Source organism: Notamacropus eugenii, chromosome 2, assembly GCF_028372415.1.
Source record: "Notamacropus eugenii isolate mMacEug1 chromosome 2, mMacEug1.pri_v2, whole genome shotgun sequence".
NCBI lineage: Eukaryota > Metazoa > Chordata > Mammalia > Diprotodontia > Macropodidae > Notamacropus > Notamacropus eugenii.
In genome coordinates, this window is record NC_092873.1 from 48,687,987 (window position 1) to 48,715,405 (window position 27,419).

General features: G+C 44.1%; 1 protein-coding gene across 5 annotated transcripts in view; it reads right to left on the reverse strand.

The window, feature by feature from the left end:
- Positions 1 to 7,029: 7,029 nt before the first annotated feature.
- GTF2IRD1 (GTF2I repeat domain containing 1) overlaps positions 7,030 to 27,419 on the reverse strand; it is a 220,665-nt gene continuing 200,275 nt past the window's right edge. For 3 of the 5 annotated variants that reach the window (XM_072640170.1, XM_072640171.1, XM_072640168.1), the window contains 4 exons: positions 17,672 to 17,864; positions 10,634 to 10,671; positions 10,022 to 10,158; positions 7,030 to 7,255 (listed from right to left, as the gene is read on the reverse strand). In XM_072640170.1, coding sequence (XP_072496271.1) covers positions 7,187 to 7,255; positions 10,022 to 10,158; positions 10,634 to 10,671; positions 17,672 to 17,864 — 437 coding nt within the window. In that variant the 3' untranslated portion in view covers positions 7,030 to 7,186. Of the gene's footprint in view, positions 7,256 to 10,021; positions 10,159 to 10,633; positions 10,672 to 11,512; positions 11,584 to 17,671; positions 17,865 to 27,419 lie in introns of those variants that run through there. The other 2 variants (XM_072640169.1, XM_072640172.1) reach the window with 2 other exon arrangements.

Consider the following 27,419-nt stretch of genomic DNA (forward strand, 5'->3'; position numbering starts at 1 on the left):
TGAGGCTGGTTTCTGGACATGTATGACTTATTGTTCAGAGTACCCTTATTGGTTAATGAGTCAGAAGCACTGAGGATGTGGGGTAAAAGAAGAGGCAGCTTTCCACTGCAGTCCTCTAGGTCATGAGATGTGACTTCAGTGAAGGGTAGAGGTCAGCCTTTCTCTGTTCCAACATGGTGGTGGATTCAAATCTGCCTGTCTGCCTCTGCCTCTCTTGTATTTTTTCATCCTTGAGGATGGACTTGGTGAGCACAGAAACTTTTGAAGAGATTGCAGTGGATGCAGCTGGCATCTTCTCCTTGCCCACACCTGAGCAGTTGAGGAGATGAAGTATCTGAGCAGAAATAGTAGTGGGCTGGTGCCAAGGGAAGAATTGGCATCAGAGAAAGAAGATCAAGCTTGGCTGTTTGATTGGCCACCGTCCAGTGCAGAGGTGACATGTGAAATACCTAATTAAGCTGTATTGCACAACAGCAGTATGTTCTGACAAGACCTGCCTATTAGCATCCCAGCTGACTGAACATCTAGCCATGTTTCCTTGCTGAACTCTTTTCTAATCATTCTGTGATGCACACACAGTAGGCATCTTTTATGCTTAGGATTCTTTGCTCTGCTTAGGCATAAATGACCTGCCCCATACCTGATTCATGTGGATACGTTGGAAACCTTTTTATTCTTCCCCCTTTCTGGGTTAAAAACTTAAACTTTCAGGTCTTCGCTATCATTATAATTAGTAACTTTCCTCCAGACACTAAGGTGGTGGTAATGAGCTGATGAATGTGAGAGGTCAGACTCCCCCCAGCAAAGAATCTGGGCAAACGACAGAGGTGAGATACAGACCAGGAACTGTGCCAGTTATCAGCCTCTGCATAGCCTTGGTCAAGGGATGCTCTTAGCCTGTATATTGGGCAGATAATACTCATTCTTGGTTTCTAATAGATGCTATTAGATATTTAATAGATACTGTCTCTTCCTGTTTATGAAGCGCTTTACTAAAACCTTAAACTTTGAACATCAGTGCAGCCACCTCGATTCATTTAGGAACAATTGACAGTTAAATTAATCAGTCGTGCCTTTGTTCAGAGTTCTGGAACTTTCCAGAGTTGTTTCCCATCCTCACATAAATTGATCTCCTGACTTCATTCTATATAATTTCATACACAGTTCTTCATAGTTCTCTGAGTTGATCACAGCTCTCATTTTTCATGGCACAATAACTTGATATTACATTTAGATCTCACAGTTCAGTCATCCCCAATGAATGGACCCTTATTTTGTTTCCAGTTTTTCTTTTTTATGTATTTACTCAGTATTTAATTTTTCCCCAGTGACATGTAAAAACAATTTTTAACATTTGTTTCTAAAACTTTGAGTTCCAGATTCTTCCTTCCCTATCCCCCCTCCTTGAGAAGGCAAGCAATTCCATATAGGTTATATACGTGTCGTCATGCCGACCATATCCATAATAGTCATGTTGTGAAAGAAAACATAGACCAAAAAAAACCCTCAAGGAAAATAAAGTGAGAAAGAAACCAACCCAAAGTTGCTTGAATCTTCTAGTTTTTTCTACAACAAAAGTGTTGTTATATATACTATTATGTGTGTATATAGACTTACATGTATATATGTAATTCTTTACACATATGTGTATGTATGCAATTACATAGACACGCATATTTCCGTCTTCTCTTAACCTCCTAACCTGCCTAATCGGAACATTGCTGGGCCCAAGGGTGAGCATAGTTTACTAACTTTGGAGGTATGGTTCCAAACTGTTTTGACAAAATACAACACTCATTTATGTTTAAAACAACAGCAGTTAGAAAGCACAGGAATAAATGAACCTTTCATAAGACACAGGGGAAAAACGAGTTCTGATATTTTATTCATTGAAATTAATTTAGCAGTAAATTGTCATTGAAAGTGCGTAGGAGGCTTGGATGGTGTGGTGGATGTTCAATGCTCACTTTTCAATAAAGCACCCACAAACAAAAGAGCCCCTCTCCCTCTTTTCATAGGGCAGGGTGTGGAATGTTGCGAATGCTGCCAGACTCGGTGGATAGGTTGGTTCATTGGCTGGACTGTGTTTCTTTTATAATCTTTGCTGCGAGGGAAAGCTTGTTTGCTGGGAGGAGTGGGAGGGAGAGATAGAGTCAGAAATGAATGTAATGTCAAAACAAGAGGCACCAAATAGAACCATCCCAGAAAACCTCGGAGGCCTACAGAAACCCACACTGGATTACGTTCACTGGCTGAACCTCCTAACTAAGAGGTGGGGGCAGGGGAGTCTGAGGGAGGGCTGAGAGCAGGGAGTGGTTTTGACCTCCCAGTCCTTACTTCCCTCTTGGAATTTCTCCCCTAACCACTAAACCCACCTGAAGTCCTTCCTGTTGACTTTGGCCAGGGAATCTTTCTTGCTTGGCTGGAGGATCACTAAGTACATTCTGAGGTTCTCACCTGAATGGAGGGCCAGGCTTTGAGGCTTGGGAGGAAAGGAGTCAACAGACTTGGGGATGAGTCAGAGCAGGGCAGATACTGCAGCAGCCTCTATATGGAAGTGTTGTGGGACTAGGGAAAGAGCTCTGAATCTGGAGGAAGAAGATCCAGGTTCAAATCCTACCTGTCACCTACTACCAGGCTGATCTTGGAGAAATTACTTCTCTGTCCTGGGCCTGTCATAGGAGCACAGATTTAGAAGTGGAAGGAGCCTCAGAGGAAGGTCTAATCCAATCCTCCTCACAGTAAAGTGGACAGGCAGTGGAAAGAATATGAGATAAGGGGTCACAGAATCTCAATTTTGCCACTTACGACCTGAGTGACTGAGCAGCTACGTAGACCCAGTGGAGTCAGGAAGGCCTGAGTTCAAATCTGGCCTCAGATACTTCCTAGCTGTGTGACCCTGGATAAGTTACTTGATTATATTTGCCTCAGTTTCCTTATCTGTAAAATGAGCTAGAGAAGGAAATGGCAAACTATGCTAGTATCTCTGCCAAGAAAACCCCATATGAGGTCATGGAGAGTCAGACGCAACCAAAAGCAGCTAAACAACAACCTGAGTGGCCTCAGAAAAGTAATTTTCAGCTTTCTGGGCCTCAGTTTCCTCATCCGTAAGAAAAGGAGGAATTATACTGGATGGGCTATATAATCCCTTCTGGCTCCAAAGCTATGAAATCATTTCACCTGGGCCTCAGTTTCCTCACCTGTAAAATGAAGGGAGCTGGACTAGCCAATTTCTAATATCTGGCTGAACTCCAAATCCAATGATCTCATATAACTACGAATTAGAAGCAGCTAGGGGATCTGATGGATCCTGCACTAGAAATTCAAATCCAGTCTCAAACATTTCCTAGCTAAGTGATCCTGGGCAAGTCACCTAACTTCTATTGGTCTCAGTTTCCTTGCCTAGAAAATGGGGATAATAGCACTTATCTCCCAGGGTTATTATGAGGATAAAATGAGATAATATTTATAATGTATTTTGCAAACTTTAAAGTGCCATATAAATGTTATTACTATTAATGCCAATCAATAAACATTTATTAAACATTTCCTGTGTCAGGCACTGAGCTAAGCACTGGGGATACAAAGAAAGATAGAAAACAGACTTGATTCTTGAGGAACTCACAATAATGAGACAAGGAAACAGAGACTCAAGGGTTTGATTAATTACTGACCATTCCATTACCGTGTCTTAGGCCCAAGGGGAGGGAGCCTGTCTCTGAGTTAGGATAACCTGGGTTCCAGTCTCATCTCAGGCTCATAGTGGCTTGGGGAATCTGGACAGGTCGCACCTTTTCAGGGCCCTCTGTGCCCATAAGTGGCAGAACTGGGGCCCACTGGCATGAGTTCTTCACCGGGAACTCCTTATTCAGATAGAATCACAGAATTCGGTCCCCTTCTCTACCTCCAAAATAAAAAGGCCCAAAGCGAACATTTGCCGGTTACCTAATCTCCATGAGGCACTTCTATTTTTTTCAGCAAACACTGCCTTTGACGTGCATGGCTGGCTGTAAGAACCATCTGAGGTGTGGGCCTCTTGGCTTCATCCCAGTGGGTAGGTAGGTACAGTCTATACCGCATGTTAGAGGAAACTGACACATGGAAACATTCAGAGAAAGGGTGACCACAGTGGTGAAGGATCTGGAATTTGGTCATATGAGGGCTAGGGGAAGGAACCTGGGGATGTTTAGCCTGGGAAAAGGAAGGCATGGGTGGGACAGAATTAACTATCTCCAAATATTTGAAAGATTAATACTGATCAAAGCTGACATTTGTATAGTCAAAGTGCTTTTCATACATGGTGTCATTTAATCTCCACCTACCACTTTGGGAGGGGAGGGCTACTGCTCCTTCCATTTTACAGATGAAGATGCTGAAGACTGAACAGATAAGACTTACCCAAGGCCCACAGCTACTGAGGGTCTGAGCTCGGATTTGAACCAGAGGACTTGTAAGGCTCAAAGGAGGTAATGGATAGAAAGCACAATGTGAAACTTAAAGGGTTATATAAATGTCAGTTATTATCATTATTTAACCTCTACTCTGGTGATGACTTAATTCCCTGAGTCTTCTGCTGCCTTCCTACTGAGCTCAAGTAATGTTTATCAGCAATACAGGGGTGACTTGGTAAATGTTTAACAAGGGGGAAAGGAAATATTTGCACACACTTTTCAGTTTAATCTGGATTATTAACACCTGTAAAAGTCTAGGTCATCAACAAAACAATAAGTAAAGCCCTGATTTGCAGCTGAGATTTTAAGTGCTCACACTGAAAACTTAAGAAAAGGCTCTCCAGAACCATTCAGAGCTAGTTCTGGCAGCTGCTGATTTGAAAAGAACAGTGCTCTCATCCTTTTCCTGTCCCAGAATATAGGCTGGGTAACCCTTCTCATGGGAAGAATTTGTCCTGTGAATGCTTCCTTTTCTTACCGGGCTACACTCTGTACCTTCCCATCATGCTCCAGAACCCTGGTCATTCTGGAAGGTCATTTCAGGTCTGGACTTCAGCTCCGAAGGACTTTCTGCTCTGGGGATGGGGAAGTGGTCCCTCCCTCTTTTTGGCCTGTTCCTCCCTCAATGTACCCTGAACAGCCATGTCTTGCTTTCACCAGGCTGTGCTGCACAGTCCCGTCTTGCTGGGTACCTACCTCCCTACCTCCCACCTCCACCTTTTCAGCTTCCTTCTATATGTTGTTTTCTCCAGTTGGAGTGTAAGAGTCTTGAGGGCAAGGATTGCCTTTCTGTTTTCCTCCTCAGGAGGAAATGGATGGACTGCTCCAAAACCATACTCCCAAGCCCCTCCAGGGCCTGGAAGGATCTGGAGGGCAGGCATGTGTTTTCTCCTCACCCTTAATGTAGACTGGTAAAGAGTGGGGGAATATGGGGGCAACACAGCAAAAATCTCAAGTCCAGCATGAGGGTCATGCAGGGCACACTTATGCAGTCCTTCCCCATCAGGGATTCTAAACCTGGAGGCTGCACACTCCTCAGGGAGATTGCCGATGGATTTCTGGGGCTATCTGAACTTGGACAGGGAGAAAAATGGCTTCTTTATTTTCGCTCATCTCTAACTCAAATCTAGCATTTCTTTCAATTATTCACAACATTATTCTAAGGTTTGGTTCACAGGTGTCACTGGCCTGTCAAAGGGGTCCATGAGACAAAAAAGGTTAAAAACGTCTTGGTCTAGGGCCCCAGACTAACTCATGCCCACACAGGGAGACTTAGGGGACTCTAGGGACGTTCTGGCAGTGTCTGACTTCCCACCATAAATGAGGAGGAATTGGGCCCTGACTCCCTTCATCTGTCCTTGTAGAAATCCTAACCTTCAAGGACCAGCTTGGTCGCTGTCGCCTTCATGAAGTCCTCTATGATCCATTCAGTCACCCATTCCGGATGTGATCATTGTCCACTGTCCACTTCCAAACCTTAAGGGTATTTTTAGTTTCCATCTTGGGAAGCAGCAGAAGGGGTTCGGTCCTGCCTAGCTGTGTGACCCTGGGCAAATCACTTTGCCCCTCTGTACCTCACTTTTACCACCTGTAAAATGAGGGGGGGACTTGATGAATTCTGAGGTCTTTCACCTCTAAATCAATAACCCTACTGAGCCGTGTCAATGTTTTGCCCTCCTCCACTGCTTCCTCGACTACACTATAAGCCCTGTGCAGGCAGGGTCCATAGCTATCTTTCTCCTTGTCATATCCCACCATCCCACCCCAGTATAAGCAGCTTAATGGAAAATCTTGCACATGGTAGTTACTTAGTGTTACATAGAAGTGAATTGGACTGTGTTATGGCAGAGAGAATGAGATCCATAGGCCTGAATCCTGGCTCCATCACTCATTTGTTGGGTTGTCTTGGGCAAATTCATTCTCCTTTCTGGGACTTTGTTCTCTCCTCTGTAAGTGAAAGGGTTGGGCCAAATGCCCCTTGAGGGAGTGTGGAAGAGGAAAAGTAACACAGGATTGGAAGGATCTGGGTTATTACTGGGCCTTGCCCTCTGCTCTCCTGCTGACCCCATGGCTTTGCCATCTGCCCTTCCTAGAGGTGTTATCACTCCTGATTTGAATGTGAGGTTCCTTGAGACCAGGGACTATCTTTACTTGTGGGTTTGTGTCCCTAGGCCTGGGCATAAAGCAAGTACTAAATTAATGCTCATTCATTCATTCATTTATTCATTATCACTTAAAATTAGTGGGGCCCTAAGAAACTCCCTTAGTTTCTTATCTCTGAATGGAAAGAATTGGACTCCATTGCCCCTGAAGTCTCCTGTGGCTCTAAAGTGTCAGTCCTCTGAATGGTCGCTCCTGGACCCAGCAGCCCATAGCAGGCCCTGCAACCCAACATAGCTTAGTTGGCATTTACCAAGAGCCTACTGTGCAAGAGATACCATGATAGATCTCAGAAGGGCAAGAAGAAAACCAGGCCCGATAAAGGGGTGGCTGCCATGAGCCATGAGGCGGTGCTGGTCCTGGGTGGGAACTCTGACCTTCCAGCCCCACCCCTCAAATAACAGGAGCACATCAAGGAGCAAGGCAACACTTTCTTTTTATTTAAAAAGGCAGGAATATAGTGTAAAAATCATTGGAAAAACTAAAAGGCATCGATACATATCCGGATATACACTTTTTACATAAATTACACGTATTTATTCTTTCTGTCTGAGGTTCTGAGTCAGCGTTGAGGTCTAGTAGTTAATGGGTCCTGGAATGTGCACGTTCAGACCACCATAGTCCAGCATGTACATTGGCCACTGCTGAAGGGTGGGGAAAAGGAGAGAGACAGGGAGAGAGACAGAGACAGAGGAGAGGAGAGAAAGTGACAGAGAATGGGAGACAGGAGAAAGGCAGAGAAGGGAAAGAAAGGGAGACAGAGAGAAGAGAGACCGAGAAAGGAGAGAGAGAGACAGAGACAAAGAGAGGAGAGAAAGTGACAGAGAGCGAGAGAGAGAGGGAGACAGAGAGGAGACAAAGAGAGACAAAGACAGAGACGTTGAGGGAAAGAGAGAAACACAGAGAGAGAGAGTCAGAGGAAGGAGAGAGACATAAAGGAAGAAAAAGAAAGGAGGGAGAAGGGAGAAAAAGATGAAAGAGAATGAGAGAGTAAGAATGAGTGAGAGAGGAGAAAGGAGAAAGAGGAAGGAAGAAAGGAAGGAGGGAAAGAGAAAGAGAAAGAGAGAGATAGGGAATGAGAGAGAATGAGAGAACAAGAATTAGAGGAGAGTGAGAGAGAAAAATTCCACGTTAGGATGTAAAGTATTACAAAAAGACATCCCCTGCTGATTGCTGTCACCTCTGCTTGGGGGACTTAGACATGACTATTGGGACACAGAGGGAACACCTGGCTGAAGAGAAGCCATGCCATGGATATATAAAACCTTGATTTCTAGAATAACAAAAATATCCCTGAAAATCCTCTCAATACTAGCGATTGTGTCCTGGAGAGATTCACAATCTGAGTTCATGGCAGGTCCAGGGGCCTGGTGGCCTGTACTGGGCACGACCCATATTTTCCACAGGCTAGTAGACTTTTTTCTTGCTTATCTGCAAGGCTGTATCAAAGGCATGATCTCCGGTGTTTATAGGGAGGCACAATTCAATGGTAAGAGGACGCAGGAGGGGTGCAAATTGAAAGAGCTGGATTTGGTATCAAAGGAGCCAGAGTTTTATTCCATCTGTAATTTGATAGCTGCATGTGACCTTGGACAAGTCATTTCATTTCTCTTGACCTCAGGTCCCTCAAATGTTAGAGGAGGGGGTTGGATAGATAACCTTGAAGTTCCCCCTGCTTAAAGTCTGGGATCCTATGGATGAAGAAATCCTAAAGACTTTAGTGAAACTATAAAAAATAACTTCCCTATCTTGGTGCTTGTAAGGAAAAATGACTTCCAAATTTAATTATTAAAGAAGTCTGAAGGAATTCTTAGCTCGATGGCTCTCAGAAGGGGCCTGTCACCTCCCTCTAGAATGTAAATTCTTGAGGGCAAGAGCTATATTTTCTTTTGGTCTTTATGTCCCCAGCACACAGCACCATGCCTTGCGTATAGTAGGTGCTTCATAAATGTTTGTTGATTAATAGTTTATCTTTGCTGGGGGTGGGGAACAGCTGCCAACCAATGTCCCCATGGCATAAATGAGCCAGTACCTCCTTTTCCTTCAGTTTCCACACTTTTCTGCTTGTCTCTTGGAACAGGAGGGAACACGATCAGTAGGGGAAGGGGCAGAGGACTTGGGGGGAATTATTTTCCCTCTCTAGGCCTCACTTTTTACTCAGCTGTCTGTCCCAGGGGCCACGAGTGGGAGCCAACAGGATAATATTTGGAAAAGTAATCTGAAAAGTAAAAAGCAATCTGGAAATGCACAGGGTTATCCATCAAAGATAGATTCTGTCTGAGAAGGGAGAGGGGGAGAGTATAAGATTTATCTCAAAACTGCCAAGAAAATTTCATGCCATCCTAAAACTAGGTTGGTGCCACTGGGGCTCTGTGCCAGGCTGTCAACACAGGATAGGAAGTAGGAGCAAGAACAGTACTTCCTTGCAGTAGGAAGGGACTTTGGAGGCCTTAGAGTCCAACCCCCTCATTTTATAGATGAGGAAACTGAGGCTCCAAGAGGTTAAGTGATTTGTCCAAGATTGTGTGTGTTTGTCCTTTGTTGTTGAAGAAGACCATGCCATCAGAGAAATAATGACATGACTTGCACTTAACTTTGTTTTGAGGGAGAGAGGGCTGTACAGGTCACCAGCTTCACTTCTCCTCCAGAGCCATCTGAATCCAGTGACCAGATATTCATCAGGATGACTGGAGATGACCCAGGATGAGGGAACTGGGGTTAAGTGACTTGCCCAAGGTCACATAGCTAGTGAGTGTCAAGTGTCTGAGGTGAGATTTGAACTCAGATCCTCCTGACTCCTGCACTGGTGCTCTATCCACTGCACTACCTAGCTACTCCCTGTCCAAGATTATATAGACAGTAAATGACAGAGCTGGGATTTGAACCCAGGTTCTCAGACTGCAGAGTAGATGCTCTTTCCATTGCACTACCCTACCACATCTGGGGTTTTTGGGGCATAAGGGGGTCATGCTTCCTTCCCAGTGTCCCCCTATCTCATGGCATTTCACCAGCTTTTATAGGAGTAAGCAGTCTGTTCCTCCCAATTATCCCTGGGTGGTCCTGGCAATGTGGCATCCCTCTCCTAGGACTCCTGCTGGGACAAAGGCTGGACTCTCTTGGGGCTGGAATGTCCTCTTGGACAATCCCCCTTGGTATTGCACAGGTGATCATTCCATCCCCTATACCAATGGGACCAGTTCCATCCCTTCTTAACTGTTTTTACCCCAGCTCAATGGACTTCTAGTCATGTCCTTGGTTTTGATGGAAGAGTATATACTCAGGTCACAGCCCTCCCCTCTGCCCCTAGCCTGGGTTACAAAAAAGGTGCCTGTGGCCATGGACAGGCCTTTCTCCCCACCCCCCAGGATAAAGCAAAGGAAAGATCAGGCTGAGAACTGTGTAGGCTTTACCACAAGTGAAATCTGATTGGTCGAGGCCGTGGACTCCAGATTGGATGATGACGAGGAAGAGGAAGAGGAGGAGGAAGAGACAGAGTTCCCTTCGGAGACTCGCTTCCGCTTTCGTTTGGGGATGCCACTGTCTTTCACTAGGAACACAAAATACAACCACAGAATGTCTGAGCTCAATAGGACCTCAGAGACCCCTAGCCCAACTCCCTCATTTAAGAGTCCTGGAGTGACTCAGATTCTTGAGGCAAGTTGATCAGCCTCACTGGGCCTCCATGTACTCATTTGTAAAATGAGGAGGTTGGAACAGATGACCTTTCAGGTTTATTTGATCCTATGATGACCCAGAGAAGGGAAGGGAGTTGCCCAGGGTCACGCTGCTTATCAACGGGCAAGCATGGGATTCGAAGCCAGGGCTTCTGACTCTTCTATAAAGGAACCAGAGATAGGCTCTGCTGGGTGCATGTTGGGCAATGGGGAGAGCTGAGGCTTCCTTCTTGACCTCCATGTTTTAGGGGCTTCCCTGAAAGGTGTTGAGGTCATCAGGCCCCTTTTGCACTGACCCCAACCAGGTCCCACAAGATGACCAAGGAAGGTCATTATTCACCAACTCACCCGGCTGCTTGGTTTCTCCACATATTTCAGCAAAAGGTCTGCAGAGCAAAAGAACTTGAGGTTAGAGTCCAGATCTCCTCCCCTCTGGTCTCATTTCTGCCCCTGTCCTGGATACCAGGACAGAGTTGGAAGTTAGAATGAGGAGGTGTCTCTTTTGTTATCAACGCAGAGACAATTCTGTTACTCAGGGCAATTCACTGGTGGGGATAAGGCAGGGAGACCCAGGGCACTGCCCCATGGAGGGGAGGGAGGCGGGAGGGTTGGGGGAGAGCCAGAAACTCTGGTGTGCTGCAAGACTGCCCCTGGGGAGGGCTAGAGTTCACTTCCTGTCATGTTACATTTAATTATTCTTATCCAGGTGCAAAGCTGGGTTATTTCTAGGCTAGAAAAGGACCCCAAATGCTGCTCATATGACCCTTGACAAGCAGTCCCCTGGTCCATTTATGGATTCTTCACTAACTCACACCTCCCAAGGCAGCCCATTCCACTTCTGGGCTGATCTAAATGTTAGGAAATATTTTTGCCTCCCCCCTCAACATCAGTTTAAATCTGCCCCTCTGCCACATCTCCCCATTGCCCTCTAGGGCTCATTAGAACAAACCATCTCCCTCTTAATTATGACAGTCCTTCAAACACCAGAAGTCAGCTCTGGTCTCCCTCCTGGAGCCTACTTCTCTTCCATGCTTAACATCTCCAATTCCTCTAACAGATCCTTGTCTGACCTGGTCTCTGGGTCCTTCATTATTTAGTAGCTATCAGGTCACTTTCCAGCCTTGGCAGCTGGGATTGATGGGGAGAGACTCTCCAGCTACGTGCCTCCCACTCAGTTACAGAAATGGGGTCAGAAGGCTATATGGGTCAAAAAATATAAATAGGTACCTGAAGGGAGTGTAGAATAAATCCTTGAATGATTTATATGTTGAGAGAGTTGAGGATGGTGGGGCGTAGCCCTGATTGGGAAGATAATGATATCAGAGATGGCTGGGGGCACACCCTCCTCCCGCCTTCTCTTTTACTTGAAGCCCCAATCACAGGCAGGCTCATGAGCTGGAAGGATCAGAGGGTCCTGCAGAGATGCATAAATAGAACTGCAGGGGAGGGTGGGAGGAGACCAATGAGTAGTAAAGTGTTTTTAAATTGTTCTCTTCAAAATGTGTTAAAGAATGTTCAGGGGGGATTTTTTTTAAAGAGGGGTAACTGGTTGGGGGATGGTTATGCTAGTTGTGGTCCATGAATTTAATGAAATAGGGCTATACTGTAACAAATGATGAATCCAGAGAAGCATGGAAAGACTCATATGAACTGACACAGACTGAAATAAACAGAACCAGGAAAACATTGGATACAATGTTTCCACCAGCATAAATGTGCTAATCAAGGTACAGATGTTATCTCAGAAGAGAAGAGACACCCGACCTCCCTCCCTGCCTTGTAAAGGTGGTGGGGAATTATGGATGTGGAACACAGCATAAACCATCAGACTTAGTTGATGCGCTGGTTCAGTTATGCTCAGCTGCTCTTTTCTTTTCTTTCTTTTTTCTTCTTTGTTAAGTGGGAATGGCTGGATGGGCAGGGGAGGGCAGGATATATTTGGAAATAAAACTGATGTTAAAAAAAAAGATATTCACAATTTAAAATTAAAATGTTAAAAGAGGGCAAAGCAGGATATGGAATTTAAAATTAAATTTAAAAAAGGGGCAAAGTAGGATATAACATTTAAAATTATATTTTAAAAAGAGGGCAAAGCAGGACATGGATAATAAGCCAGTTTATGGGACAGAAAATTTGACTAAAGAAATCCCTTTCAAGGTAAATGAAGCTGTCATGAGGAGGGGGAAACAAAAAAAGGCAGAGGAAGCATGTAATTGTAGCAATAGCCACAGATGCTACCGGAATGAAAGTACACCTTTTCCAGACAAAGGGGGGAAAATCTCCATTTTATTTTTCCTTTAAGTGCTTTGGAGATGTGAGAGAGAGGAGAGAGAGAGAGAGACAGAGAGAGACAGAGACAGAGACAGAGACAGAGAGAGGAGAGAGAGACAGAGAGAAAGAGGGAGAGACGGAGAAAGAAAGAGAGAGAAGAGAAAGTGACAGAAAGAGAGGAGAGAAAGTGACAGAGAGAGAGAGAGAGAGGAGAGAAAGTGACAGAGAGAGAGAGGAGAGAAAGTGACAGAGAGAGAGAGAGAGAGAGAGAGAGAGAGAGAGAGAGAGAGAGAAGAAAGAAGCCACAAGCTTGGGAGCTGGAGCCCAGTTCTGACCATTCAGGTAAAAGAACAGAATAGTTCTGGGAGAGGCTGGATTCTAGACCTGATCAGTGAAAGGGTGGGGGAAGAGAAAGGTAAGTGGCCTAGTAGATGGGGTTCCTGGACTTGGAGTCAGGAAGTTCTAAGTTCAAATCCTTACTAGTCACATGACTGTGGGCATGCCATTGAATCCCTTTCAGTCTCAGTTTCCTCACTTGTGAAAGAATTTCCCTATTGGTAAAATGGAGATGACTATTAACTTATTTAAAATTTGTGAAGCACGTTATGGTTATGATCTCCTTATATCCTCATCACAACCGATGAGAGAGGTACTAGAGATTTTTTTTTTTTTACTGATTTTACTGATAAGGAAACTGAAATTCAGTTTCTTGTCCTTGGCCAAAGAGCAAATAAGGTTCAGAGACTGGATTCAAATTCAGATTCTTTTTGATTCCAAGCCCAATTCGCTTTTCACTGTATCAGCAGCCAGAGCTGAAAGTAGCTTGTGGAGGCTGACTGGAGGCTATTTTTTAATGTCTGGAAACTCTGAGCTAAAGCCAATATTTCTTGAAAGACTTATTGAAAGTCAAGATGTATTTGGGACAAAATTAATGGGTAGAATTCATAGTCAGCACGGCACCATATTGTGCCTAGGCATTCTATTTCTTTTAAATTTTGTTACTGGTATCTATATCCACCTCAAATAGAGCTAAATCTTATTGCTATTTTAATAAAGAGGGTTTTTTTTTTTAAAATAGAAAAACAAAGCAATGCTTGTTGGGTCATATGCTCAGATTTCTTATAACTCTTGTTAATACCCCAGAATTTTCAGAAGTGACAGCTGTTAGATAGCTCACTGAAATCCTAGGCTTCAAGCATTCCATCATAGAACCACACCTCACAGCTGCAGATAGCTTTGACCCCACCCAGAAGCAACAGATCTCTCTATATAACCTAGAATAGGGGGCTCTGCTGTCATGAGTGATTCCTTTCCAGGTTTGCCAAAGAGTTATTATAATGTGGTATCTGTAGTCCTAAAGCATTACAAAGGATGCTCCAATTCTACATTCACATTAGGAGTTTCTGTGCTTTTCTCTGGTTTGGTGCTTTAGGCACTGGCCCAGGTGATTGGGGGAGAGTATGGACCCCTAATGGAATCCTGCTGACCTGTGTAAACCTGTGGGTAGTAGGAGCGATCCTGATCATAATGCTGGTCTGAGTTAATCATGTTGCTGGAGTACATGCTGCTAATGGGAGCTGCTTCCTCAAAAGTCTGGGTTTTAGGGTTAGTGATACTAGAAAGTGACTACCTCTCAGTTAATTATTTTTAGGATAAGCTGGACCACGAAGCCTAGGTTACCCTAATGGGCACCAATGTTCACTTGGTGGCAACTCGGTAAATAGCAAATATATAATATGTCTAAGGATCTAGCAAGGCTCTGGGGTCTTGGCTAGCAAATTCAACCCTATTTTGGTGAGGGAAACTTCAGAGTGGAAAAACATAAATTTTACCCAGGGTGTGACTTTTATCTAAAGTCAACCCTGGGTACAAATTACCCTTTGGAACCATGTGACAGCTGCCTTAGGTTCAAAACTTGACCATAGGGTGTGGAGGGAAGAAGGAAAGAAAATACATTTACAGAAGTCTAGAAATCCACCTTCCCTGAATTTTTCTAAAATGTATTAACTTGATTCAAACATAGGAAATCACTTTTCAGAAGTTACAGTTGTTATGGAAATACATAATAATTCTTCAATTGCAAAAGACCCTTCCCTACCTGAAAGCTTCTTTTCCCTTACCCCCTTTGGGGTCAATCGTCAGGGAGACAAATTATCCTAAGGACTTGGAGTAAAAAGTAAAATTTCAGGTTATATCCTAAGTACAGCAAATTGTACACGAGAGGATGTGTGTCACAAAAAGTGTAACATGTGATCATTAACATCTAACATCAGTCCAGAATAAAGGGAAATCGGAGCTTCATCTCTGTCCCTCATGTCCCAAAGGGAAGAGAAACATTCTTCTCATTCCTTGCCATGGCTACATGCTGAAATTTTCCCCATCCTTCAAGGTCTGGCTCAAGCATTACCCACTCCAGGCTCTTCCCTGCTCTTCCCGGCTAAAAGGGGCGTCTCTCAGTCCTTTGGACCTTATATCTCCTCTCTGCTTGTGTCACCTTGGACATGTCAGTTCCACCCTGGCCTCAGATCCCTTATCTGTGGAGTCTGGACGAGCTGGCTTTTGAAGTCTCCTCCACCTCTAAACCTATGGTCTTTTTCTATAAACATAAGTTCTCTTTTGAGTCGTAGGTATTTGTGTTTGCATCTTCTTTCTCCCACTGGATTGTCAGCTCTGAGGGTAGAGATTGTTTCCTTCATTTGTGTATCCTATCCCATCTCACCAGCCGTGCCTCAAGAGCTCGGTACATAGCAGGCATTCATGACGTGTTTACTAAATTAAGCTGAAAATGATGACCCTCAAAACCTTATAGGCTCTTTATTAAATAAAGATGCAGTTGAAGTCACTAGTCTATTGGAATCTGGCTGAAAAATGGATACATTTTTAAGAATTAAGGAGTTCCTATTTAACCTAAAAACTAGAAGCCCTTAGTTTCTCTCAAGCTTTGGATAGGCTTTGAAGAGGTTGAAGCAATGGGTCCATGCTGAAAAATGGTTTGTAGCCCTTGGGTGATGTGGACCCCACAACACCTGAGGTCCTTAGCCTTGATGAGTCATGGATCCCTTTATCCATCTGGAGAAAGTTATGGATCCCTTTGCAGAAACATGTTTTTTAAATACATAAAGTACACAGGATTATAAAAAGAAACCAATTATACTGAAACACACCAAAAGATATTTTTTAAAAAGTTCATGGATTCCCCCCCTCTTTTCAGGTAAGAGCCCACACATTACACCCTGGCTCCATTTCTGCCCTCCTCAGCACATTCTTTTCCCATGTGGAACTTACTTGGAGTCTCAGGACTGTGTCCAGCAGACAGAGAACATCTTTAAAGACTTGTCATAATTATTCTTACATTCTCTGAAGAGATTGGCAACTTACCCACAAGGTGCCATTTTGGGCCTACCTGCTTTACTTCTCAGTCTCTTCCAAATTTTTAAAAATTCAGGCTCACACTAGGGCTGACCCCAACCTTCTCTGGTATCTAGGTCCAGACAAATTACCCACAAATGGCTCAGGGTCCTCATTCTTAAATCTCCTGGAAATGTACACCTGAACAGCTTCCACCAACCCAGCTTCCACAGCCACGTACAAATCTTTCTGCTTCTCTTTCTCATACCACTATTATCTTCCTTTTTCCATCCACAAAATGAACGACCCTATCACAAATTCCCAAAGGCCAGTTTGCTAGTTTTTCCTACTCTAAGCTCTAGTCCTAGTCTCTTCTCCAAATTTTAGTGTGGGATCACTGATTTGTATGTTGGACATATTTTGGAGGCTTTTTACACTTAACATGTCTAAATCTGAGTTTGTGTAAACCCTCCCCCTTTCCAAACTTCCTCATTTTGTCAAAGGCACCACCAGCCTTCCAGTGCAGGCATTAGCCTTGACTCCTCATTCTCCCTCACCTCACACATCCCATCAGGAGCTGAAACTTGTTATTTCTGCCTTCACATCTCTTTAATTCAGGTCCTCATCACCTTTCACCTAGATTATTACAACATCCTCTTAACTGGTCTTCCTTTCTCCAGCCTCTGTCTCCAGTCTAGCTGATACACTCTGGCCAAGGTAATCTTCCTTAAGGGCAGACATGACCATGTGATTTGCCCCTCCTCACTCAACTCCAGTGACTCCCTATTTGGGCCTCTTGGATAAAATATTAATTTCTGTGCTTAACTTTTAAAGCCCTTCACCACCTGGCCCCAAACTACCGTTCCAGCATCACTGACCACTCCTCACTTTCCTATACCCTGTGAGCTGGTCACTGGAGCCATGCCATCTTTACTTCTGTCTCCCAGAGTCTCTCTCTTTCTCTAAGGTTTAGTTCAGAGACCATTAGATGCATAAAGCTTTTCTCAGTTCCCCTTCCTCCTAAGCTTCTCTGCATTTAGTTACTCTGTGTGTCTGTAGTCATTTCCTATTTGACATCTTCCCTATTAGGATATAAACACCTTGTGAGTAGGGGTTGCTCTATTTTTTGTATTATGCCTAGCAGAGTGCCTGGCACACAGTAGGTGTTTAACAAATACTTGGTGATTTGATAGAGAAGAGGCCCTAGGAAAGGGCCTTAGTCCCCCTGACTCCAGAGGGTCCATGTTTTTCCCATTGTACTCCATTTCTTCTCTAGTACTAAGGGAAGGGAAAATTTAATTCACTAGAATTTCAGAGCAGGTGCTGACCTGCATAGGTAGAGAGAGTTTCCTCATATGGAAGTTTCCTTTAAGCAAATAAATTGCAGTCTGGGTAAAAACAACAAAGGGGTAGGAAGTACTTTGCCAGAGGGACTGAGGGAGACATCAAGAGAGGAAGAGCTTGGCTCATTCTAATTGAGGGGTGTAGGGGGAGCCCATATCACTCATCATAAAGATGATTTAAGGGGGAGTGAAGGAAGTTACAAAGGAGAGATCAAGGTAGAGAATGGAGATATTCCAGGAGGGAGGGATAAGTGAAAACTGATAAGAGAACAATACTATATTTTACCTTGGGAACTACAAACTGTACAGTCTGCTTATGCAAATGACATGCAAATAAATGCATGCAAATCCCAGAGCCCTTTTCCCAGTTGGCTCTTCCCCAGCTTTCTGGGGACCTCCAGGGATGGGGGCCAGGGCTACTTACTGCAGCTGACTGAGGATGACCATCCGGACGTGCTCCCGAGCCTTCAGAATCTTCTCCAGCCGGTGGATGTCATAAGTGTTGGGGTTCCTAAAAGGGATATCATCTGGCAGGCCTGTGACCTCTACGGCATCGGGGTTGTCCCGGATCAGCTTGTAAGGGACGAGAACAGGGCGATTCAGGCCCAGAGCCTCACCTGTAGGGGCAGAGGTTAAGGTCAAGATCAAGAGACTATGCCCCTTGGTAAGGACAGACCTTCCAATGTAGCCTCCATACTAGCCACATAGCCTCCTGTGAGATCAATCAATCCAAAAGCATTTATGAAGCACCTCAGTTTACTGCACTGGGTTTTTGTGATACTGAGTTCTCTTACTGCTCACTTGACCATACCTTCTCAAGCTCCAGATGCATAGGAAGCCTTGGCTAGCCAAAACCCTTCCTTGGGAATGGAGTGATTGGGAGTCCCTAATCCAGGGGTGGGGAAGCTGTAGCCTCGAGGTCACATGTGACCCTTTAGATCCCTGAATTTAAGGACCTAATCTTTCAAGCTCAGGAACCTTTTTTTTTCACTTTCAAAATTTGCTATAATACGCCCACATTTTTCTACCTTGGTGAATGATGTACCTTAGTAAACATTTTTTTTAAAAATCTTATTCATACTTTTATATTACTTTTATTTCTATCTCCCTGACCTCTCTCTTCTTTAGTGGCTCATCTCTTATAACACAGATTTTAAAAGAAAAAAAACTCAATGCTTTAAGTCTTTCTGATGAAATAAGTAACAGCCCTGACCTCTAGACCGAGATGTCCAGTTCTATGCAGGAAAATTTCACTTGGATGTCCTGCAATGGGAAGCCAACATGTGCAAAGCAGAGTTCTTCATCTCTGCCACAAATCTTGCTCCCCCTGACTTCCTTGGTTTTGCCTGTGGCATCATCATTCACCCCATCTTTCTGTTTAGCACGTTGGGGATATAATTGGCTTTTCCTCCCCCTCACCTCTCACACCTACTATATCTCAGTTGCCAGGTCCTCCTGGTATGGTGTCTTTAACCTCTCTCACTTTGGCCCCCGCCTCTCTATTCCCAGTGCCAACACTCTAGATGTGGCCTCATTTCCAGTCCCTTAGCCCAGAGGTGTCCAACCTGCCACCAGAACCAGACAAAAATGTAATTGGGAAATGAAAAAAATAGAGATAAAAATACAACACAGGTAATGTTAATTTGTGGTTTTCTAAGTCAATGTGTATCAGCAGGGATTCATTTCTCCTTGAGTTGGATACTAATACCTTCGCCTATAGCAACAGCTTCCCAACCAGACTTCTCTCTACTCTCTGGCCCCTCAAAATCATTCTTTATGGAGAAGTCAAATATTCCTCTTATGCATGGACTTCGCTCCTTGTTTAAAAATCTTTAGTGGCTCCCTAGTGCCTTCCAAGCAAAGCCCAGACTCTCTACTCTGGTATTTAAGTCCTTCACAATCTGGCATCCTCCTATCTTTGCAATCCTGTCTTGTGCTACAATTCCCGGACTCTTTCCTATCCCCCATACAAAGTCCATGCTTTCATATCATATTTTTTGGTCTTACCAATTCCCATATCTGACATTATCCTTATATCCTCATTTCCAGCTCCAGGAAATCTTCCTGGATCCTGTATTCCTGCTCCACCTACTGTAATGATCTCTGCCCTCAGACTTCACATTGTCCCCAGTTTTGTGATACTCCAATAGACATTTATCACAGAGTGTCTCTGTGCTGGTGTTTCCTCAGTGGTCTGCCTCCCTTACAGCTCTCCCTTCTCTCATCCATCCTCCATGGAGTCACCAAAGGGATTTTTCCTTAAAGCACCATATCATTTCCCCACTCAATATCAACTCCAGCGGCTATCTATTGCCTCTAGAACAGAAGACAAACTTCTGCTCACTTTTAAAGCCCTACACAGTCTGGACCCACCTATTGTTCTAGACTCATTGGCTGTTACTTCTCCTCTGAACTTTGTAATCCCACCAAGCTAGACTTTCTGTTCTGGCCCAAGACACTTTATCTTCTGTCTCCATAACTTGCAATGATTGTCCCCTCCACCTGGAACGTACTCCTTCGTCATCTCCATTTGGTACAATCCCCTTCTTAGTTCAAGACACAGCTCAAGTGCCAACTCATGAAGCCTTCTCAGATCCCAACTACTGGGGCCTCCCCTCTCCCTGCCTTGTTGTTCAGTTGCTTTTTAGTCATGGCCAACTCTTCATGACCCCATTTGGGTTTTTCTTGGCAGAGATACTGGAGCAGTTTGCCATTTCCTTCTCCGGCTCATTTTACAGATGAGGAAACCAAGGTAAACAAGGTGAAATAACTTGCCCCAGGATCATACAGCTAGTAAACGTCTGAGGCTGGTTTTGAATTCAGGTTTTCCTGTCTTCAGGCCAGGCATTCTACTCACTGAGCCAATGAGCTGCTCACCCTCCCCAACTACCTTTTATTTATCAGGTTTATTCTCTGTATTTTCTCTGTATGTACTTATATATGTCCGCATTGTGTCTTCCAAGAGAATGTATGCATATTGCAAATAGATCATTTCATTCAATTCTATGTATATACTCAGTGCCTGGCTCACAGTAGGGACATAATAAGTGCTGACCGATTGATTCTCCTTCTGGACTAAGCTTCCTCTCCTTGAAGGCAGGGATCCTGTTTGTGTAAATTTTGTTCGCCTGCCCTCCAATCCCTACCAGAGTACCCTGCATACAGTAGGTGCTTTACTGAAAGATTCTTACAGTGATACCCTTTGGGCTTATTCTGTCCTTAAGGTTGTGAGAGCCTCTCTATGGCCTTACTCACCATTGTTCTACTACACACATATTCCTCTGCTAGGGGATAAGCTTCATGAAGCCAGAACCTGCCATATTTACAATGGTATCTCCTCTAGAGCTTATAGCTCTCCACATAGTAAGCACTTAATGAAAATATGTCACATTGTGGCTTGAATGATTGAATCCAAGAGGCAGCAAGTAGAGTCAAATGGATAGAGTTGGCCTTGGAACTTAAAAGCTTAGTTTAAGTCCTGTCTCTGACACGTATGGACTGTATGATACCAGGCCTGGCCTGGACAAGACTTTGAGTCCTTGTGTTTGCTTGGATGACTTCTCCATTTCTTTCCTCACTGCCAGCTTATGGGGACAATAGGAAGGGGCCTTAGGCCAGTTTAACGCTCTCATTTTACATAAGGAAACTCCTTGAGTTCAGAGAAAAGTGACTTTGCCATAGGCCACAAATGTAGCATTGAGACCTGGGTCCTTTAACTCCACAATTAGCGCTCTTTCTACTACCGGATACTAATTCTTGCTTTTTGCTGGTCTCAGTGTAACTACCTTTAGTAGTTCCACTTCCTTCTTCTAATCTACTATGGGTTTGGATGTCATCAAAGCAAGTTTGTTAGCACTTGGTATAAAGTAAAAGCTAACTGGCTATGAGTGAGGGATTGAGTCCTCACTCAAAATGACATCTATTTTGTTAGTTCTTTGCTGTGTTCTGGATGGTGTGAGATATTACTGGAGACAAGAATGTCCTACTTGACATGGCAGGGAGAAAGTATCCACTTCCATAAGAGACAGAGTGAGTCTATAAACAGGTTCCCAAACAGTTAGAATAGACCTCTATAGATTCTTGACAATGCCAGACAATCAGCACTGGACTTGCCTGTAAGCAGCTGCCATGTGGTGCTATTTTAGGGAAAGCCTTATTTCCTCTTCTTCACCTAGTAACTCTTTCACAGACTCTGGTGATCCCTGAAATTTTTATCATTGGAGATTAATTCCTTTGGCTTAAGGTCATCTACCTCTAGGGCAGCTAGGTGGTGCTGTGGGTAGAGTGCCTGATCTGGAGTCAAGAAGAACTGAGTTCAGACCCTGCTTCAGATACTTAATAGTTGTGTGATCCTGGACAAGTCACTTAACCCTGTTTTCCTCAGTTTCCTCATCTGTCAAATGAGAAGGAAATGGCAAACCACTCCAGTATCTCTGCAAAGAAAACCCCAATGGAGTCATGAAGCAGGGGCAACTGAATATCTTTCTCCATTATTTACAAACACCTCTGGGAAGGATAATCTATTTTGTCTTTTTGTTTAAATTTCAGTGTGAATATATTTATTGTTCCCTTTTCTGCTAGTCAATTAACTAATTTTTGGGGGAGAATGAGCACCCAAGTAGATTCCCACTGTGTGTGTGTGGGGGGGAACAACAGATAAATTTCCCCTGCCATCCTAATTTTGCTCAGGGCTAGAACCTTCCTGCCTGTCTTTCTTCCTAACCAGATACTAAGAATCTATTAGATGTAGAGTCAGAAGAGCTAGGTTCAAGTGTTGGCTTCGCTGTGTAGTTCTGGGCTAGCCACTAACTTCTGTGGGCCTTCATTTCCTCATCTGTAAATGGGAATGCCTGGCCTGACCACCTCCCAAGGCTGTTGTAAGACTCCTGTAAAAGGATGGATCTAAAAGCACCAACAGGTGTAGAGTTTGATGATGATGATGATGGAAAGAAGATGGAAGAGGAGGGGAAGAAGACAGAATCCGTGAAGGAAGTATGATACACAGGGCTTCAAGTTCTGACACTGACTACTTGTGTGAGTCACTTAACTACCCCTGGTCTCAGTTTCCTCCTCTCTAAAATGAAATCCCTTCCAGTTTGAACTCCATGAGCCCATGATTAAAGGATAATCAGGAACTTGTCCACTGAGGGGTTTAGAAAGCACCAAGGGAGGCCCCCAGGATCCTTCCTCACCATTCCCAGGATTCAACATTTCAATGGATTCCTGATCTGACTCATAAAGGTGGATATTCCCTTTCTTAATACAGATTTCAACCCATCCAGGCTTTCTCCTCCTAGAAGCACCTTAATCAGGTCCTTCCTGGTAGGATCGATTCAATAGGGTGGGAGTCTGACCACTTCCTTTGCAGAATCATGAAAATAAAACAGATTGGATGGCACAGGAAACCAATTTTATTGAAATATTATTATCAACATATTAAGAAAACAAGTTTCCAGGCCCCAGATGAAGAACTCCTGGGATAGGGCACTTTTCTTCATACAGACAACAGGAATTCACAAAGGAGGAATTAAAAACCATTCAAGGGAGAAAGCCCAGTCTTACTGAACCTATGTTTGGTTGGTGTGAGAAGGACAGTAGTGCAGGGGCATTGAAATAAAAGCTGTCTGGATCAGACACTCCAGACAGAGGGCCATCCAGCCTCTCTTTGAATAATAATAATACAAATAGCTATATATTAGCAATATAATTAATAATATAATATACATAATAGCTATTTGTAGAGTGCTCTAAGATTTGCAAAGTGCTTCATGTATACGTTAACTTATTTGGTTCTCACAACAACCCTGTTTGTAGACCTTCAGTGAAGGGACCAGGGTATCTCCCAAGGCCTCCCCTCTCACTTAGGGCTTTCTCTGTAACTGCTTTCTTTTCTTTGGGGTCAAGCAAAGCAAGCCTAGTTCCTCTCCCCTGTGACAGTCTTTCAAACATTTGAAGACAGAGATTGCATCCCCTCTGCTAAATCTTGTCTTCTCTAGGATAAATATTCTAGTTTCTTTCAAGTGCTCTTTGTAAGTACTGGTTTTGAGTCTTCTCTTCTACTGGGGGCGTCTCAGAGCCTAAGGTCACCCTCTAAGACTAAAATTGCCGAAAAGGGTAGATCTACATTGGCAGAGAATATTCCCAGCATCAGGCCCAATCTACAGTGACTCAGGTCCTCCTCCTCCTCCCTAACGATCTTGTATCAACACCAGAAGGACCAGGCAAGGCAAGTGATACCATTGAAAAAAAAATTAAAATGGAGTAAAAATACATTTTAATAAAATAATTTGATCTGATAACTATAATTACTTACTACTTAAAATGAAATATTTCAATTATTTAAGAATGTTAATTTAATAAAATAATTGAAATTTAATTCTCCTTTCTGTCCACATCCACTTCAAATACAAAGAATTATAAGTAGATATAATTTTACCTTGAAAGAAAATTTTTACCTGCTATCTTTTTTTTTTTTGCCTTTGTCACCATACAACCACAACTTCATGAAGCTTGCATGAAAAACTAGTTACATATGGATTAAAAGAAGTGTTGAATTGACTCAGCTTGGTCCTTCAAAGTATTCTTAAAATCCGGATTATTTTGTATGATAATAACAGCTAGCATTTAAATGGTGCTTTTTTTTTTTTAAGGTTTGCAAAGCACTTTCCAAGTATCTCATTTAATTCTCACAAAGACCCTGGGAAGCTGGTGTCCTTGTGACACCCATTTTTACAGCTGAGAAATCTGGGACATTGAGTTAAGTGACTTGCCCAGGGCACTACAGTTAGGAAGCATCTGAGGTTGAATCTGATCTCAAATCTTCCCGTTTCCAGGCCTGGTGCTTTAGCCACTGGGCCACATGGATTGTGATCTGCCTGGGCTGGGACCATTCTGAACTGATGAAATCACAGACCTATGGAAGGGTTTATTCTGCATGAATTTCTTCTGTACATACTAATTATCTGTGTATGTTTTCTGCCCTGTGAGACTAGAAGCCTTTTGAGAGGAGGGATAGTTTCATTCTGTCTCTGCTTCCACAACCCCTAGTATAGGGCCAGGCACATAGTCGGTAGGCACTTACTCAGCGCTTGCTGATGGAAAGAAATTAGAGCCTTGGTATGTAGTAGGCATCTACTAAGTGTTTGCTGATTGCCAGAAATGAGGCTAACCTTCATCCCTGACCTTCCTGCCTTGCATCTTTCCTTTTGCCCATCGCCCTTTCCCATTGGTACCAAAAGCATCTTCTCACCGGGCCAGGTCTGCCAGGTCCCTTTGTTCTCCCCTTCCCCCACAATTCGGTTCTCCCTACAGAAAAGCAGACTCCTGAGCCGGGCACTGAAAGCCCTCCAAAGTTTGCTCCCAGCCTTGCTCCAGTGTCTGATGTCATTAGCATTTTGGGCAGCCATGTCCTACTGGTGACTCACTGGGAGCCAGGCGTCCTTTAAGACCTTAGGGGCCTTTTTCACACGAACCACTGTCTAGCTGGGTCTTCTCTGCCTGCCAAGGATTTGCCAGTGACACCTCAAGTGCATTAATCGCCCAGCCCTTGGATCTCCAGGCCCAGATCCCCAGATTTGGCTGGGGTTCAGGCGTGGGGGTGGAGTAATGACAGGGGTGAGAAGCAGATGGCTTGAGTTTCCAGGCAGAATACAGGCACATTCCCCTTCTCTCCCACATCTCCTTCCACCCCTCCTCCCCTCCTGCTTTTACTAGTAAGGCACACAGCGGCTCAAGAGGCCTGGATCCAGTCCCCTGAAATGGAAGCTTTTGGCAGGGAAGGCCCACGAGCCTCCTGACAAAGGAGTCCCAAAGACAGGGATCCCAAACCTTCTCCACAAGAGGAAATGCCTTCCTGTGTTTATTTCTGGAAAGGTGTTGCCTTTAAAAATATTCCCCTCCTTTAAAGAGTCTCTAGGAGAAAATATCAACTAGTCTGTCATTCCAGGTTTGCCATTATCTGGCTCAAAGAGGACCCCCATCAGACAGTCCACATTCTAGGCCAGCTGGTCCATGAGATGGATACTCTCTGAAATCAGCATGCTGTCTCTGGCTTCCCAGCTTTTGCAGATGGGCCCTCTGTTCCTAGAGTTCCCTGTTCCTCCTCGCTTCTCCCTCTTAGATGACAGCTTCCTTTAAGATTCAGATACCACTTCCTCCAGGAAGCTTGCCCTGATTCTCCCAGTGAGTAATAAATTGCTGCTTCTTAAGTTTCCTAAGGCCCCCTTGTCCAGTTATTTCCTTCCTCTCCCTCCCTCCCTCCCTTGCAACACACTTATCTAATAGTGAACATTTTTTTTTTCTCTCTCCCTCCACCTCCCCACTTCTACAGCCCTCTGTAGAAGCTAAGCTCCCTGAGGGATGGTCCTTTTATTTTTCATCTTTGCATCTCAAGTGCCTAGCACTGTGTCTCCAGCACAGAAGGAAGCATGGGGTTATGGGATTCAGGGTGTTGTTATGGGCTACTGAACAGGGCAGTGACATTCATGCCTCTCTCTCTCTTCCCCAATGGGCCACCCCTTACAACAAAGACAAAGAAAAGGGTAATGTTTTTAAAAAGACATTATTGAATCCAGTCCTAAACTCCAGAACCGAATCTCAGGACAATTTCCACTTAGAGATAATTCAGTCTAATTGCCCCATTCTTCAGATGAGGGAACTGAGGCCCAGGGAGGTGAAGACAGTGAAAAAGGCAAGAGCTGGGATCTGACACTTTGTCCTCTGACTTCATATTCAGTGTGTGTGGGTTTGGATGTTTTTATCGATGTATTTCTTTTCCCACATCACGATAATTTCCCCCAGCATCCCTCTCTCTCTTTCAGTGTGTTTCACACTGAGGTTTTATTTAGTGCTAGAGAGTAGCTAGGAATGGAGCCTGGAGTTCAGATTAGGGCTTAACAGGAGTGGGAATGAAGGTGAAGGCTAGGGCAATCATTCCAGAATTTTGATTAGGGTTGGAAGGACTTTCAGATCCTTCCCAGGAAGACAGAATGAGCTTAGGGACCATCTAGTTCAATTCATTTTACAGATGAGGAAACTGAGGCCCAGAGAAAGAAACTGACTTGCCTAAGGTCACAGCTATTGAGCAGCAGACCTAGGATTTGGGGGGCTCACAGTCAGGGCTCTTTCCACCACATTCTTGCCACTGTCTACCTGGCTCATTAAGCAATCAGTGAAACACTTTGGGGGATTTACATGAATGTGTTTTTCCGAGATGTGACTAATAAAGCTTCCCTTTAGACTGAAGGATAAACTCACACTATTTCTTGTTCCCCAAATTCTGACTGCTGGGGAGTCATCACCACAAGGTTTCCTGGCATCAAGTGGAGAATCTTATTCTCTCAGTTGGAGGAAACTTACTGGCCAGGGGATGAACTACCACTAAGTCAGGCAGGTCGGGAGGGAGAGCACAGGAGAAGCAGGGTTGGGTGGATAGATCTCTTAAAACCAAAGGAGATTTTGGGGGTTAGGTGGGTTAAACTGTTACAAAGTAAAAGGGCTGGGGATGGGAAGACCCATTTGTCTGGGTCTTTGGGATGGGCCAATTGGTTCCCAAAAAATGGGGTGAAGACCAGGCTGGGTTAAATTGTGAACTAGGAGAAGTCAGTTATCTGTGCTGTTAATGTGTACACTTTCCCCTCCCAGTCTTAGGAAACCAGTAACTAGGGTAGAGCAACTGGGACTTTACTCCAGGACAGAAAATTTGGAGGGTACTTTCCTCAGTATAGAAATATTAAAGTGTCAACAGCTATTGAGTGAGAAAAATCAGTCAACTGAGTTCAAGGCTTGCCTTTGACACACACTGGCTGTCTGACCTTGGGTAAGGCACTGAACCACTCGGTAGTCTGGGCAGCTCTTTCAGATTATAAATTGAAATGAAGGGGCCAACCTTCATTGGTAAGACTGAGTTCCTTCTGCTACTGAAATCTCAAGTCTAGTCCCTATCATTAAAGAACTAAAGAATTGGTACAGAGCTTTAAGGTTTGTATTATCTCATTTGATTCTTACAACAGTCCTTAGGTGCTATTTTAAGTCTCATTTAATAGATGGGGAAACTGAGGCATGGAGGGGTTAAGTGAACTGCCCAGGGCCACTCAGCTAAGTATCTGCAGCAAGATTTGAACTCAGGTTTTCTTGACTCCACATTTAGCACTTGACCCACTGTTCCCCTTAGT